The sequence below is a fragment of the Hyperolius riggenbachi genome, chromosome 4 (assembly GCF_040937935.1).
Source record: "Hyperolius riggenbachi isolate aHypRig1 chromosome 4, aHypRig1.pri, whole genome shotgun sequence".
Lineage (NCBI taxonomy): Eukaryota > Metazoa > Chordata > Amphibia > Anura > Hyperoliidae > Hyperolius > Hyperolius riggenbachi.
Genome location: NC_090649.1, coordinates 152,686,645 through 152,704,583, shown reverse-complemented (window position 1 = coordinate 152,704,583; position 17,939 = coordinate 152,686,645). Strand labels below are relative to the sequence as shown.

The window sequence follows — 17,939 nt, the reverse complement described above, 5'->3', positions numbered from 1 at the left end:
TCCGCTTTAAGCTTATTTCTCAACTTTGACTTTTACCCAACTACTTTTTTTTTTTATTACAGAAGAAACATAATGCAACCCAATTGAGTATAATTGGTAGGCTATTTAGAAGAACCTAGTTAATCCATGTACGGTGAAATTTTAGTTTGGACATAATATTGTCTTCATCATGCCAAGCAGACAGAGCTTCCAGACACTCTAGAATTCTGAGAGTGCATTCTCATCTGTATGATAATCAGGACCACATAACATCACACTTACACGCTAATATTCAGATCAGCTGAGATTCACATTTCTAGGGTTTCAGTTAGAACACGTTTTATTTAAAAATGAATACACAACAGATTTACCATTTGATATTGTCAATTTCTACATTACCATTAGCTATTTCAAAACTGCTTTTATTCCAAACAATATCTGTTTTGAGAGTCTAAGTCAAAACTGAATTTGAAGAAAGCTGCTCTACTGAGAGCCGAGAACGTTTTCCTTATTTTCAGAACATTTTGTGGAGGCTTGATTTGACACATTGCATAAAAATGATTTCCAATGTAGTATCAACTGGAAATATATTATGGTATTATTTGTCTGACTTTTTCCTTCTTTGCTTGGGAATATGGAATATTATTTTCTTCCAATCCGAATCCTGCTTCTCATCCGTCTACCTATTTACTTCCAATGCCAATCCTTATTTAGTGAAATTTTAATTTCAAAACTGATCTGATGCAAGAAGAGCTTAAGCTTTAATTTGTCATAGGTATGTGTATGCTGCTGGTAAGTTGGGCACAGGGTGAGCTGAATGATGGCTCACCCTGCTGCCGCTCAAATTCCCAGTGGTATGAAATACTATTCCCCCTCCAAGTTGTAGGATACCGAATTACCCATGCATGGGGTGTGCACTATAGCACTAGTGCTATAGCGGTGCCCAAGTCAGGCGCTACGCCAAAAGCACCTGCCTTGTTAGTGTCCTACTGTGTCAAAATCAAATTAATGTTTATTAACCACTTGTTCTGACTCAGTATAATCACGTCCACCAGTTTTGGCAGAAGGATGTGATTGTAAGTATGTAATGCTGAAGAGCACAGGATTGTGCAAAGAGCTCCCATGAACATGAGCAGTCAGTAGTACGGTGCTTTGTGAGAGGAGAAGGATTTGTCAGTCCACTGTCAAGGTACCAATACATTGCTGACAGGCATAGGGCTACTAGTACCTAGACTTGGATACATATGTTTGCTAGGTCTCTGCCTGCTCCTTATTAGCTTGGTTGTTATAATTTATTTACGGCAAACAGGAAAAAAAAGGAAAGCCTGCTTCGTGTGTATGCAGTTAATTGGGTGCAAAATTAACAGAAAACTTCCTTTTCACAGGTGCTAATTATATAATGTTATATAACAAAAATATGAAATAAAACAAGTGTTAATAAAAGTTCAGTGTTTCCACCCCACTGTAGTTTCTGACAGGAGAAAGAAAACCTAATGACACCTTGTTCAATTATAGAGTTAACATTTTTCTGAATGGTTAGATTCTAGCTTACCACTTCTCTTTGCCACAGCGAACAAAGTAAATAGTGCAGGTTTGCAGAAAAAAGAACTGTGAAACCTTAAAGACTGGTCATGTGATATCTACCCAGCTTTCAAAATAAGTGCAACCTATTTCATGAGAGAAAACCTCACTGTAATAGGGAATACCGGTACACTGCAGGATGATGTGCCCCCTTTCCTCCAAGCTTATTGTTAATACCATCCCTACAAGATAATTTCCTCTTCTAGTACTGCTGTTGTTGTTAATACACTTCCAGAATGTTAGCATTCCTGGGAAAATCAGGGGTGATGAAGGCATCTCAACCTCAGCTTACTTCACATGATGTGAACACATTAAGTGGAGATACGATCTGGAAAAATGCAGTAGTTAAGGGCATACAGTATATCAAAGCATACAACTAGCATAAACTGATTTCCGGACAACAATTGCAAGATTTTTATGAAAATAATTAAGAATAGATTATTTGATTTAAATGTGGCAAACCAAATTGAACAGAAATACAGGATTTTGAAAGATTTCATTTTGCACGGTCTAGCAATGCTTTTCATAACTTGCATCTATTGAGCCAGCTAATATCATCCTCGGTGCAACCTGACCTGAGTCCCTCTAGCCATGTGTCTGTGGTCATGTACTCATAGCAAAGGTTTTATCTGTAGAAACTGCATTTCACGAAAAAAGGAAATACTTGATCACATTGGTTACTAAGTTAGTAGAGGGTATTAGATTGGAATTTTAAAATATTAGCCTGAGATAGGATTTCACATCAGAATTAGTTATAGTCAGCTCCCAAAGCTGGGGATCACTACTTATATGTGCCTCTAGAGTAGCTACTAGAAAACACACATCCATTGTAGTGATTTTATGTTATTTAAACGGTATTCACAAAGTTAAAGAGACTCTGTAACAAAAAAAAACCCTCTGGGGGATATTTACCTCAGGAGGAGGAAGCCTCAGGGTCCCAATGAGGCTTCCCTGTTCTCTGTAGCTTGGGGGAATCCAATGCTGGCTCAGCTGGAAGTCCCTCGACAAATCCTGACAAGTGGTGCGCCTGCGTGGTTAATATTTACCTACCCGCAATACAGCGCAGGTGCAGTAGTGGCTCTTCATTTGCGCTAAGGCGGAAATAGCCAAGCCCGATCGATCCACTCTACTGCGCAGGTGAAAAGGACTGGCACCTGCGCAGTAGAGCGGATATGATTGGGCTCGGCTATTTCCACCCTAGCTTGAAAGAAGAGCCGCTACTGCGCCTGTGCTGGATTCTAGTAGGTAAATATTTACCTTGCCGATGTTTGGGGGTCGCAACGATAGATTTCCGGGACAGTGGAGGATTGGGGAAGCCCCGTTAGGATCCAGAGGCTTCCCCCTGCTGAGTTAAGTATCCCCAGAGAGGAGTTTTTATGTTAAGGGTTTTCTTTAAACTTTCAATGGGATAACTGAGAACAACAGTGGTGTAACATCCATGAAGCAGCCCCTGCAGCCTTGTAAGGGCCAATAGTGAGGGGTGGCTTGCTATTACTTCCCTCCCTAAAACCTTTTGTAGATCATGAATGTCACAATGTTACCTCAGCCTGGCTCCAGCAATGTATCGGCAGTCTCTGGGAGCCAGCAGAGACAGATGATCGGCTTCCCACATGCAGTTGGCATCTTTGTTACTCCCACAAGCTCACGAGAATGGGCTTCCTCTGTCATTGTTAGCAAACACTGAACCAGGAAGTGATTGACTAGTACAGAGTCAATCACTAGAGGCAGGCTGTGTGATTTTATTGGCTGGCTGACTGAGTTGGGCTTCCTGATTGGCTGCTGGAAGTATATAAACCTGGGTGGCACAGCTATTAGTTATCTGTGATAGTGTTATGTCACTAGAGCTAGCTGTGGGGTGTACCTTTGCATCTCTTGCCTGTTACCTTGCCTGATACCTGCTTGTTACTTGACTATACTATTGTTTGCTGCCTAGACTAACCTTTGCTAGTTTGACCACTCTTCTGTCTCATCCCTTGTACCTGGTATCATCTATTTGTGTATGACTTCTGACTACGATATTGTATACTCCCCTGACTGGCTGCCATCTGATTACTGGGTATGACCCCAGACTGTTTGACTATGATAATTGCCTGTATCTCTGCCTAGGGAGTCCTGGTGGTACCACTGTCTTACAGTCTTCAGTTCCTATACCTTGCACTTTAAGCCTGGGTGTAAACATTTGCTGGGTAGATGCAGTGAACTGAACTGAGGCTGAGCTAGGACCTGCCACATAGGGTCAAGACTGCAGTAGAGATTGTGGCATAGGAACTGATATAAGGTGGTACATCCACAAAGCCTTACAATAAAGTGTTATGGTGCCCATACATGGTACAATTTTTTCATTTTTTTTTCAATTAGATAATTTTGTTTTATTATTCCGTTAGATCAAATAATAAGATTTTCCCAAAATGTCTGATTGGATTTTTATTGAAAAAAACGGGATAATCGTTTGTTTTTCTTGATTAACCTCTTGCCGACCGCATCACGCAGAAGCCTATGACAGCCGATCGCCGTAATTGGCCGGCTGTGGGGAGGGAGGGAGCGAGGGAGGGAAGGGATTTAAAGGAAGAGGGTTTTTTTTTTAAAAAATGGCAACACAAATATTTATTAAAAAAAAAATAAACATGGGGGGAGCGATCAGACCCCACCAACAGAGAGCTCTGTTGGTGGGGAGAAAAGGGGGGGGGGAATCACTCGTGTGCTATGTTGTGCGGCCCTGCAGCTTGGCCTTAAAGCTGCAGTGGCCTTTTAAACTAAAAATTGCCTGGTCACTAGGGGGGTTTAGCCCTGCAGTCCTCAAGAGGTTAAAAAAAAATATTATTTTCAACTTTCAGGCTATAGTTTTGGTCAAATAAACGGGAAAATCGAATGTTTTTATTGTACCCTGTAGGGGCTCCATTAAAGTTTCTGTCATCCTTTTTTTTATGTTCCTGTGGCCTCCATGGTTCCTGCTAATGACATGGATGTCCCGGGGATGGTAAGTGCGATAAACAGAAGCAGTTCTATACTCTTTCCACACTATTTAACACTATTATTTTCTAGGGAGGTGGAGCAGACTTCAATGCAATTCATTGAAATTAATAAGGTCAACATTTATACATTTTAGGGTATTCCTTTACCTCATTAAAACGTATTAAGCCACTTGTTAGTGGTTTTAATGATGGTTATTACAGGGACTTGCATGCAGCATAAGTGAAAATAGGGTTTGTATAAAAAAATAAAATAATGAAATAAAACAGAATTTGTCTGTGTTAAAACAGTGTTTTGATATCTATCCCTTCTAACAGTTACGTATAATATTACATAACAAGGAACAAGGACCAGATTCGCTTCATGTTTTCAGAGCCCTTAAACACTATGAAAATGTTCCATTAATTATCATATTATGTCTGGAAATGAAAGATTTCATGCATATGACTTACCATCTGTCCTGTCTGTGAACTTTGGACTCTTGCCTAGTGTTCCGGTGTTAACAGTCTCTGATGAAATGCTTAGCTTTGTGTTTGGGTCTCGTTTTGGCTTTGGAGGAGGTTGTTTTCGAGAACAACCACTGCTGTCATCATCAGTGCCACCAACAGAATGGAGGGACTGTGAGCGCACAGAAAATCCACTAGAACATGGATGTGGTAGCCTATCTTGCGGTGCAGGCATTGTCATAAATCCCATGCGGAAGTGTTTATTGACGTAACTCCCCTCACTTCCTCTTACCACGTCTCCACCAATGCTGCAAGAGAAACAAAACAACAACCGCATAATTAGTTGAAGTTGGCTAATGATTTTTCTTTATATAAAAAAATGTAGTACCGTAGTCTAGTAATTAACCCAGAATTAATTCAGAATATATATATATATATATATATACATCATTAATTAGTATTATAGCATTTGATCTTTTTTGCCCCTGAAGCTTTTAATTGTAGCTCAGGCAAAAAGGGGCCTTGTAGGCTTGAGTGTTGTTGTTTATTGGACTGCAGTTCATGTAAAGTTTAAATGTTACAACAGTCACAGAAAAAGTTTTCAGCATGGAATGTAGTAATAAAATAACCTATGATTACATGCGATCTTTTTTTTTAATTTAATTAAATCTTGTAGTTATTTTTGGCAGAAATGTCATGAACACATCTCCTTTCTTATGTTATTTGACCATTACTATTCGTTTTACAGGAACAGCCTGTATCTTTATCCTTCTTAATTACTGTATAGTTATGTGCACATAGCCTCTTTGTATTAATGCTGACGTAATGTTCTACTTCCCTGACTTGGCCAGAGATGCCCACATAGTGTAGATGATACAGCAGCTAAGATGGTAAATGTTCATACCACACTAGAGAAATGTTATGAAAAAAAAATTGAGAGCTAAAATAGTAGGAGAAAAGATTAATTGAATAAGTGTCTATAACCCTTATTCAATTTACTTGTGGGCCGATCCAATTCACTTTTTCTCCTACGTTTTCTCCTAGGTGATATTTTCCCAACTTATCAATAAAATTGCCCTTTAGGCCACCAACAAGCAAGAAAATACTCAGAATTATTTTGACAGTACTTTTTCAACTACTTTTCAGTACTTTTTCAATTGCAGAGTGTTGAAAGTTATTTTAAACAGAAGATAAAGGAGAAACATTAGGCACAAAAAAAGAAAAGCCAACATCTTCCGTAGCATATACATAGTACAAAACAAATATTGTGGAACAAATACACATGAGAAATTCAAGACAGTGTACAGTCATGACATAGTAGAAATACAAGTATATACTTAGTTAATGTGTAAGTTTAAGATATCTCTGAAGTTGGTACAAGTGCATATGGTAAATTACAGCAGAAACACTAGGATGAGGTCCCTGCCCTTGCAAGCTTACAATCTAGAGGAAAGCAATTCACTTTTTCTCCTTCGTTTTCTCCTAGGTGATATTTTCACACCCTGTCAGAAAAATGCATTTTAAAGCACCAGCAAGCAAGAAAATGCTCAAAATAATTTTGAAAGTACTTCTTCGCCAACTCTTTTGCACTTTTTTAATTCTTAAATGCTTAAAAGTTAAACGTTTTAAAGAGATTATGAAAATTATCTCCTAGGAGATAACTTGGGAGAAAAATTTAGTTGCATAAGGGCCTATGGGCCATATGCAATTCACTTTTTCACCTGCGTTTTCTCCTAGGAGAAAAAATTAATCTTCCATTTAAAATAACATTTTAGCACTTTGCAATGGAAAAAGTATCAAAAAGTAGGTAAAAAGTACTATCAAAATTATTTTGAGCATTTCTTTGCTTGCTAATGGTTTAAAAATCAATTTATTGACAAGTTTCAAAATATCACCTAGGAGAAAAGTCATGTGAAAAATTAAATTGCATATGGGCCTATGGGCCATATGCAATTCACTTTTTCACCTGAGTTTTCTCCTAGGTGAAATTTTTAAACTTGTCAACAAAATGCCTGTTAAGCCACCAGCAAGCTAGAAAATACTCAAAATAATTTTGATAGTACTTTTTAACCTACGTTTTGGTACTTTTTTTAGTTGAAAAGTGCTGGAAAGTTATTTTAAATTGAAGATGAAAAATTTTCTCCTAGGAGAAAACTCAGGTGAAAAAGTGAATTGCATGTGGGCCTATGTGTCCATCCCAATGTCACCTCAACCTTACAGGGACAAATGTTCTATTACAGATTTGGGCATCAAATTAAAGGAAGGACAATAGAGTTTTAAAAATGATCCAAATACAAGCAACTAGGTTATTACAAATAATTAAAAACCAAATGTATAAAGAAAAGTTATGCAAAATGGGCTCAACTAATTAATGTGTGTAAATACATCCAAGAGCAATAGAAAATCTTGGTGGATGAAGCTTTTTATCTCTTAGCATGTAAAAGGACAAGAGTACATAATTGGAGGGAAGGAGATTTTACTACTTTTCATAGAAAGTGGCTTCTAAAAAATTATATATCTGCATTTAGAACTGTCCTGAATGATTTTCTCTCTCTGAAGTCCTTGGGCCTGATTCACAAAGCGGTGCTAACAGTTAGCACGCTGGTGAAAAGCCCTTTATCACACCTAAACTCAGTTTAGGCATGATAAGTTTAGGTGTGATAAGTTTAGGTGTGATAAGTTTAGGCATGATAAGTTTAGGTGTGATAAGTTTAGGCATGATAAGTTTAAGCACCAACTGCGTTAGCACCGCAGTGCACGGCTGATCAAAAGTTTTGCGCTAGCAAAGTCTGGTGCACTTTGCATAGAGTTTAATGGCGCTGCTTTGCGTGCGGGACTTTGCACGCTATCTACACTTATCTAAACTTAGCATGCCTAAACTTATCACACCTAAACTTATCACGCCTAAACTGGCTTTTCACCAGTGTGGTGCAAAGGTTATTATATAACTGAGTTATCACCGCTTTGTGAATCAGGCCCTTTGAGTGCATCACAGATATCCAGTGAGGGAGACAATTTTACATTTATGGCTTTTTTTTTCCTTTAGAGCACGCATGTCCAAAGTCTGGCCTGGGGCAAAATGTGGATGCTGAGCCATTTCTAGTGGCCCCCAAAGCTCTTTCCAGTTGTTAATTCCATGCGGCCCACAGGCCGTAGCTGCAGTGCTGCATGCAGGGGCCAGCAGCAGTAGCAGCTATTGATTAGCAACTGTCACTGTGCTAGCTGCAGATGGTATATGGGTTATTTCCCATGGAAATGTCTTATTTGACAAAATGTTACAGGCATAAGGCTTGATTCACAAAAGGGTGCTAGCTTAGTTAGCATGTCTAAAAGCCCCTTAGCACGCCTAAAGCCCGTTAGGACGCGCAAAGTTTTGCGCTGCCCAGTGCAATGTTTTCATCGCACCCGGTGCAACATTTCATGCGCACCACGCGGCACAAACCTTTGCGCGCGATCAATAAGGCGTGTTAATGCTTAGCACCCTAGTTAGCACGCCCAAAGCTTTTAACTGATTTAGCACCCTTTTGTGAATCGAGCTCATTGTGTATCTAATGGCAATCAGCAAAAATTGTGTTTCACTTCACTAGTTTGGCCCCCTAGCACTTTCAAGAACGGCTATATGGCCCTTGGCCTGAAAAGTTTTGACACCTCTGCTCTAAAGAAAGGCACACTCTAGGTGCAAAACTGGTACAATAGTGCAGCAGCCACTCAAAGTGCCCAAAACTGTTGATCTGGATATCCCATCATTTTATTTTATTTTATTTTTTTGCCCAATTTCTTTACTTCAGTTTTCTTTGCACTAGTTTGTATAAATCTGCTTCCCAACAGGTTGAACTTGTTGGACGTTTCATTTCAAACATCCAATCATATGCAGGACATTTAAAAATCTGCACATGATTGGATGTTTGCTTCATTGCTCTTTGCCTCCTTTAATATGTCACCCTAATTAATTATTGGACAAGCAAGGTGCCCATCACTAGTCCATTATATGTTTTACAAATATTACTGTATGACTGATTTCTGTTCCCTTGCATCAACACCTTTTGTTAATTAAATTGAATTGCCTGTTGCCAAGTCCTCATCATTTATCATGTTGCCAGTAAATGTAAAAAATTGCATACATCCCTAGTGCTGTTCACTGCAGACCCATCTCCACCCTCTTAATCTGCTTTGTTTACATGCAATCCAATCTGACACACAAGGATTTAGCAGCACTTTTTAAAATAAAGGGCACCAAAGGCGGTTAGCTTAGAATAATTGTAAGTGTTGATCCCAGTTTATTACATTTGACAGGAAGGAAACTTGCATGTCTAATAGGCTGCATCTATTAAGTGGCATAAAATCAATTTAGAAGATTGTTAGAGAAAAGTTAATTATTGCATATGGTAATGTTATATGATTATAAATTCTGTGCCTCAGGATGTCAGGAGGCATTTGATGTTGCGTTTTCAGATTTACATAATTTTCTTCTCATATCTTTGACATATATATATATATATATATATATACATATATACATATATATATATATATATATATATATATATATATATATATATATATATACAGTATATAATCCAAGGCAAGAATGTTCATTAATCCATCCCATTTATGTTTAACCACTTGCCGACTGCCTAACGCAGGATGGCGGTGGCAGAGAGGCTCTGTTATTCCTCAGCAACGCACGAGCGTGAGCTCCCATCACTATAAACAGTGGGCCTCAGCGATCAGCCTCCCAGTGGCTGATCAGTGCTGGCAGGCTGGGTTTTGTATTTATAAACATAAATGTATTTATATAGCACTGACATCTTACGCAGTGCTGCACAGAGTACATCCTTGTCACTTAACTGTCCCTCAGAGGGGCTCACAATCAAATCCCTACCATAGTTATATGTCTATGTATGTATTGTGTAGTGAATGTAACGTAGTCTAGGGCCTATTTAGGGGAGAGGGGGAATCAAAAAATATATCTTTTTTTAAATATGTCTTTTTTAAGTAATAAAAAAAAATGCAGCAGCAATCCAATACCGTCAAAAGAAAGCTCAATTTGTAAGAAGAAAAGTGGTTAAATTAATGTTGCTTGTATGACCGCGCAATAAACCGTTAAAGTTGTGAAGTGCCAAATTGTGGTCCTCCTCAAGTGGTTAAAGTACAAGTAATGCAAAATCAGCTGGAACTAAGGTTATTAATGATGTAAAAAGTGGAAGATTTGTAAACCTGGATATCCTACAGTTATTTTGCATCCTGTGCTATAAAGCTACAGCCAATTGCCCATATGCAATTCAATTTTTCTCCTGCGTTTTCTTCCAGGTGATATTTTCTCAGTTCATCATAAAATGTCTTTTAAACCACCAGCAAGCAAGGATATACTCAAAATAACTTTGCTAGTACTTTTCACTAAGTTTTTGGTACTTTTTCAACAGTAAAATGCTGGAAAGTTATTTTAAAGAGAAGGGGAAAATAATTCAGGAGAAAAAGTGAATTGTATATGGGCCAATGTCTCGCAACTTGCTATCAGGGAACTGCAAAACACTTCTCCATTTTTTTAATTCTCAGCTTGAATACTTACACTTTATTTTGTATTTTTATGTATTTATTGAATTTGGTGCTAAAAGTAAGTACTTAAAAAATGCTTCTTGGTTATTTTTAAATCAGAAAAAAAATTAACATGTTTAAAGAAAATCTGATATTTGTTTGGAGTTCCAATTGCTGGTTTGACTGGCAAGTCTAGTAGGCTCAAGATTGTTTTATTTCCATAAGACCCTTTAGTATATGTTGCTACATTGGGTTATATAAGTGTAATTCCTGCAATGAACTCCACATTACCAACAGCTAGAAAAGTAATCCCTTATGCCAGGTACACACCATTCAATTTTTTGTCACATCGATGGGTCAAATCGATCATTTAGAACATGATTGATTTCTGATAATTTTTCTGATTTATTTTTTACAGAAGTCCGACATCAGATCGGACCTGAAATATACGTTTTGACCTGTCAATCTGATGGGAAATTTCATGGTGTGTACCAGGCATTACAAGTTGGCTGCAACACAATTTACATAATCAATCAGCACCTTGATATGCCACACCCGTGAGGTGGGATGGATTATCTCGGCAAAGCAGAAGTGCTCACTTAAGCTAGCCACTAAGGGTCCAATTTCTAGCGAAAAATCGTTAGAGCGATCAGAAATTCTGATCGGATTGGTTGTAAATAATCTCCATTGGTGGACACAATCGATTATGAACGAGTGAAAAAAATGTCGCCCGAATGAATTTTCATCGAACGAAAATTTGGATTTTCTTGGTGGTCGTGATAGGTAGGAAGCAATGATTGGTTAGTTGATGGTGTAGTGAACGATTTTTCGTCCGATCAGAATTTCTGATCGCTCAAACTATTTTTCGCTAGAAATTGGACCGTTATTGGCCAACAGATTTAGACAGATTTGTGAACAATATTTGAGATTAATGGGTCTTTGGGTATGTAGAAAATCTTTCAGATCATTGAGTTCAGCTTATACGAAATGGGAGCAAAACCGAAAGTGTTGTGTTTATATTTTTGCTCAGTGTAGTTGAGGTGAAAAATAAGTCAGGTGAGATAATTCAGGAGAAAAGCATTGTGAATCAACTCCATGGCCCATATGCAATTAACTTTTTCTCCTGAGTTTTCTCCTAGGAGCATTTTACAATTAAGAGTACCCAAGAGCTGGTCAAAAAGTACTATCAATGTTATTTTGAGTATTTTCTTGCTTGCTGGTGGCTTAAAAGACATTTTATGACAAGGGCCCATATGCAATTCGTTTTTTCTCCAGAGTTTTCTCCTAAGTGATATTTTTAAACGTGTAAATGAAATGCCTTTTAAACCCCCAGCAAGCAAGAAAATATTTAAAATAGTTTTGATAGTACTCTATTACTTAATTGTAGGTACCTTTTCAATTGCTGAGTGCTGGAAAGTCATTTTAATAGAAAATGAAAAATGATCTCCTAGGAGAAAACTCAGGGGAAAAAGTTAATTTCATATGGGCCAAAGGGCCATATGCAATTCACTTTTTCACCTGAGTTTTCTCCTTGGAGATACATTTTAATCTTCAATTTATAATAACTTTTTAGCACTTTGCAATTGAAAAAGTACCCAAAAATACGTGAAACATTACTGTAAAAAATTATTTTGAGTATGTGTTTGCTTGCTGGCAGTTTAAAAGGCATTTTAATTACAAATTGTGAAAATATCACCTAGGAGAAAATGTAAATTGCATATGGGCCTATGTGTGAATTCACTAGATTACGCCTTAAAGGAATACTATCAATACCCAAGTGTTCTAAAATGACAGTGTGCAAATAATGTAGCTGTGTAAACATTTTCCTACTTTTCATGTTAAATATCAGAGGCAAAAACTGAAATTTATTGAGGGTAGGATTAAGCTATATTGGGACAAATCAATTGCAGAAGGGGTGTCTGCTTCAATGCACAGCCAGAGTTGCATATCAGACTACAGAAAGCAAATATCAAACATATCAAACTCTGAAAGCAAAAACAGTATGAAATGCTGTGAGAATTAGTTACATTTCCTCTGCTCTCTTCAGACACGTCAGTCAGAAACACAGGACTCAGAAGCTGCAGCTGTTGGGAGCTCTCTTCTCTGTCACACACAGAGCTACACATAGAGTTAACTGATCAAGTGTGAGGGGAATTTCCCCTCTCCTCATGGTTCAGTCAGCCATCAGTTTTGGCATCAGTAAAGTTTGAATGTATTTTGATAACAGTAAACAAAGAAGTTGCTACTAAAATGTATACACCAGTACTTAGCAGCACTTCCCAAACAATTCCTGTGTCAATTGAAAAAAATATGTGAATCGATAGTATTCCTTTAAGCAGTGCACACTCTTTTACACATAAGCAGTAGGTTTTCCAAACTATTCCTTGTAGTGACCATGCTTGTAAAATAACTCAAAGCTGAGTCAAAGCTGCTTGATTACCCAACTGACAGAATCATAAAGAGATACAAATAACTTAACAGAAATAAACACAAGTTTATAAAGAAAACAAAAAGTACTATCAAGGGTGTAACTACAAATCATGGTGCTCCCCAGCAAAACTTTGATGGGAGCTCCAATGTCTCACTCTTTCCCTTGCTTACCCCTGGTGACACTCACAGCCTGGGCACACATCTTGCAAGGGTCATAAAACAAGTGTGGACATCAAAATCTTCACTCCAATAGCAAGTGTTGCCACAAAACCACCTGACCTGAAGGCTGGACCATTTATCGGAGGGAGTCAAGTAGCAGTTGTGGCCCACTTCCAGCTCTGGGCTTCCTTGCAGTCGCAGGGGCTGCTCTCCTCTAGTTACACCCCTGAACAGTATGGCAACCAGTCAGAGTTCATTTGACTGGCTATAGTGAACTGAAATCATCTGGCTGCAGCACAATGACATTTGACTGATCGATGTGAGTTATTGTGTTTCGCACTTATTCATTATTACTTTTTTTCCTCTACCTTATTGGAGAAGCTAATGTATGTGTTCTTCAATTAAATGGCCTTTCTATGACAAAAATATGTCAGCAGCATTTCTTCCATTCCCTGAATGATATACACAGCTGTCACATTAATGGCCTTCCTCTAGTTTTAGGATTTATCATACTTATAGGCTTAAACATCTAAGTCACAGAATGTACAGGTCACACTGCACTACATTTAGCTGCACACAACAAATGCTGTGGAAAGTGGCCAGCAAACCCAGCAATTCTCAGAGTGGGAAACAGACTGGGGAAGAACAGCACTTCTCAAAGACACAATGACAAAATGTTTTGAAAACTGAAAAAGAAAGCAATACAGAAGTAACCGTATAAAACGCAGTTTGCCTCAAACAGATAAATACTCGCTTTGTCTCCATCAGAATTTCTGAAGAAATGGAAGAATATAAATTCTAAATTTAGTTGTGTTGTTTGGAGCTTCACAACCCCAATGACTATTTTTGCACTATTTAACCCAATTCTATTTAAATGCATACACATTAATATGTATTTTTTAAGTTTTGTGGAGTATATTTTTAGTACATGTTAATACGTTTTTTTATATATATATTTAGTCCCTCTTTTTGCCTTTGTGTAAATGTTTGAGAATGCATAAAGAGAAGCACAAAAATACATACAAAGCCAAAACAAAAAGCAAAGCAGCACATGTCAAATGCCAAGAACCTCACAAAAATTAAACCGTATCTTTGACTGGATTTTGAATTCAGCAATGTTAATTGCCCCTAATGAAAATTTCAGTCTTTATCACCGAGCCATAAATTAAGACGCAGATACATTTCATATGAGTTGTTTTGTCTTCTTTGTGATGTCATTGCCTGATTTTATATGCAAATAAATGTGTTCTGCTTGAGAAAGATTCATTTGCATACAAGGCCAAACAAGGTCATGAACAGGCTAAGGTAGGCTCTGTCTCCCAAATGTCATGATTAGCCAGGCAGACTTTTCTATAAGTCAATGGTTTTCCTCTCTGAGGACATTTCTGGTTTTGAGAATTTATGCTTTTGATATTTTGTGAGACTTTAACTTAAGTGACTGCATTTGCTTTAAAAACATCAGTTGAAAAATACTCTTTAAAGTAAATTTTGAATGATTCAGTGGGGCACACTTTTAGCTACCTCTTGATTCGGCATCGCTCCTTACAGCAATGCCTTCATACCATGTCTGTTTGCATCATCTCCTGCAGGAGCTGGGCAATGGACATGTAAAGGAGGGTGTTTATATACAAAAGGAATACTCTGCACGTAGAACCATCAAATTTGGCCTGCAAGTGGTTACCCCACTTTGCATTATGTGTGGCCCACTCTAGACCACCAGGAAAGCTGCATTGGAGGTTAAGCTCTAGATCACCAGGGAAGCCATATAGGGGGAGAGGTAAAGCACTAGACACCAAGGAACTGTACAGAGGAGGGAGGGTACTAGACATCAAGGAACTGAATAGGGAAGGGAAGAGTCCACTAGACCCCAGTGAACTGTATAGGTGAGAGATGACCACTAGGCACAAGTACCTGTATATGGGTGGGAGAACCACTAAACACTAAGGAACTGATTAGATGTAGGGGCAGGGCCATAGACACCAAGGAACTTTATAAAGGAGGGGGGGCACTAGATACCAGGAAACTGTATAGGGGAGGAAGGAGGCATTAGACACCAGGGAACTGTAAAGGGTAGAGGGAGGACCACTAGACACCAGGGAACTGTATAGTGTAGCGGAGAAGGGCACCAGACAGCAGGAAATTGTATAGGGAAGGGTGGGGGACCTCCAACCACCAGATAACTGAATAGGGGAGAGAAGAGGGGTACTAGACACCACGGAACTGTACGGCGGGAGGGGGCATTCAACCCCAGGGAGGTTTATAAGGAAGGGAGGTGGCTACCAGACATTGAGGTTGGCCCAAGACTTCTCCCAGTGTTCAATTTCAGCCTACGTTGTATGACAACCCTGTCCTAGAGCACAGCAATGAGGTTGTGCATTTTGAAATATATTGCTGCATTCAATTTGAGCAAGATTTGGCCTGTAGGCCAAAGTTTGAAATGCATGATGTAAACTATGCTTACAAGAATACCTATCTATGGTGTAAGAAGTTTTACCACTAGAGCAATGCTATTAAAGACTAATCCTAACCCTGGTGCCTAACCTTAACTCCTCACCCCATGTAAACAGCTTCCTGATACCTTACCGTAGCTTGTTAACTCATACCTGATGCTTAACCCTAACTTCACCCCAGTGTAAAGTGCTTCCTGATGAGTCAATCAAATAGTTTTCTTTAAAATATTCATTTGATACAGTTTATCTCTTTTTATAATAATTTTGAAAGATTGCATTTTATTTTAGCTTATTTTAGAAGTTTGTATAAAGATCTGTATGTATATGGTCAGCATAAATGGAATGATCTGTCTTACCATGTCAAATAAGTCTGCAAACCACACAAACAGCTTTTATTTTATTCATTTTTTTGTGGGAGATACACAGGAATGTGAAGGTAAAAATTTGCATCTATATTTGCATTTTAAAATGTTTCTTCTACTGTGAAATATGCAAACAAATATTCATAGCTAAACATAAATAATACATAAAATAACATTTTCATGATATGGAAATATATTAACTCATCACTAATGGAAAATCTTAGTCTCAAAGATGAGGTCATGTCATGTGCACCCAGCCATTGAAATAGAACAAAAAATTTGCTTTAAAGAGAACCTGTAAAATCAGGTGCTAACCTGTGGTGACTATCACATGTATTTGCTTAAAGGACGTCTGTCGCAAAAAATCTTAAAATTTAAGATATGTATGTAAATATATACAATTAAGAAGTACATTTCTTCCAGAGTAAAATGAGCCATAAATTTATTTTTTCCTATGTTGCTGTCACTTACAGTAAATAGTAGAAATCTGACAGAACCGACAGCTTTTGGACTAGCCCATATCCTCATGGGGGGTTCACAGAGATTTCTTTATTTTCAAAATGCACTTAGTGAATGGCAGTTGCTCCATCCAACTTCCAAAAAAGTGTACAGTGAGCAGGGAGGCTAGTCAGCATCTTTATATAAATCTTTTTTAGGGAGTATATTTATAAACAATAAAAGCCATGCTGAGAGTCCCCTATGGAGAGATGGACCTGCCCAAAACCTGTCGGTAATGTCAGATTTCTACTACTTACTGTAAGTAACAGAAACATAAGAGAGAAGTAATTTATGGCTCATTCTACTCAGGAAGAAACAGACGTCTTATTTGTATGTGTTTTAAATTTTACGATTTTCTCGACAGTTCCTCTTTAAGGATGACCAACAATTCACTGTCCTCTTGCTATACAGAAATAGGAATACATACGGTTTACCATAGACAGGCTTTCCCTGTCCTGAAGCCTTGGTACTCGGTACTAAATCATGTACATTAGACTATACATTTTCAGACCTAAGTATTTTGTCTGACACAATGATCTTACATAATCTATTTTGCTTTTGTGACAGTCAGGTAAAGTCAGTCAAGAGCAGAAGGCTTGCCAGTGTGGGTAGCTACAAACTATTTGTTGAATAATTCAAGAGGATGTCTGTCAAATGTCTTATGACTGCATGAGCTGTTGCTACCCCTTTTTAGCGTATTCGGAACTATGTACCGCCTCAGTGAATAAGTTGGTGCCTTAGTGTCTCTGCCATTTGCTCTGCTGTTTAGACCTCATAGTCAGAACACAGCAATAGACATATTCTTCATCCTTGCTTATTTTCTTTAAGGCAGGGGTCACACTTGTCTTTCAGTTTTCTACAATTTTCAGAAAACTGAAAGAGAAGTGTGACCCCTGCCCTACAGCAGCTAATGTAATTTATAGAGAAAACTGACAAATTGCGCAAGATGTCAGTTTTTTTTTTACTGCGTGCGAATTCGCCCATTGATTAACATGAGTTCTCAGTTGAAATTAGTTTTTCTGTGCAGAAAACGCGCACGAAAGCCGACAAGTGTGACCCCTGCCAATGAGTACATTTTGTACACACATGAAGTAGGATTTAAACATGATGATGGCACTCTTGATGATAGCCAGGGTGAGGATGATGAAGATAATGGAGGAGGTGGTGCTACTGCTGCTGATGGTGATGATGTTAATGGTGGTTGTGACGGCAATGGTGAGCATGGTGGTAGTAGCGATGACGGTATGACTTTAATTTATGATTATAATTATCTGTATTTATATTAATAATTGCAATCTATTGTGTAATATTGGATCCTTCCCATATGCACTCCTAGTCAGTGTGTGCAGCTGCATAAGACACTGTACTATAGACCTGAAAAAGTGGGCAGGTCCCACAAAATGTGTCGTCCTTTTCTGTGTCCAATAAAATTATTACCTTTAAACCTCATCCCTGAAGTAAGACTGTTTCATTACCCAAGTTTGCCTATTGCATACTACATTGGGGCGCCTCCTCCCATTGTAGGTACA

The 17,939-nt window shown here is 38.2% G+C and overlaps 1 protein-coding gene across 2 annotated transcripts in view; it reads right to left on the bottom strand.

The window, feature by feature from the left end:
- Positions 1-17,939, bottom strand: part of NYAP2 (neuronal tyrosine-phosphorylated phosphoinositide-3-kinase adaptor 2) — a 209,574-nt gene that overhangs the window by 58,390 nt on the left and 133,245 nt on the right. For both annotated transcript variants that reach the window (XM_068279253.1, XM_068279254.1), the window contains one exon: positions 4,983-5,284. In XM_068279253.1, coding sequence (XP_068135354.1) covers positions 4,983-5,284 — 302 coding nt within the window. The remainder of the gene's footprint in view (positions 1-4,982; positions 5,285-17,939) is intronic.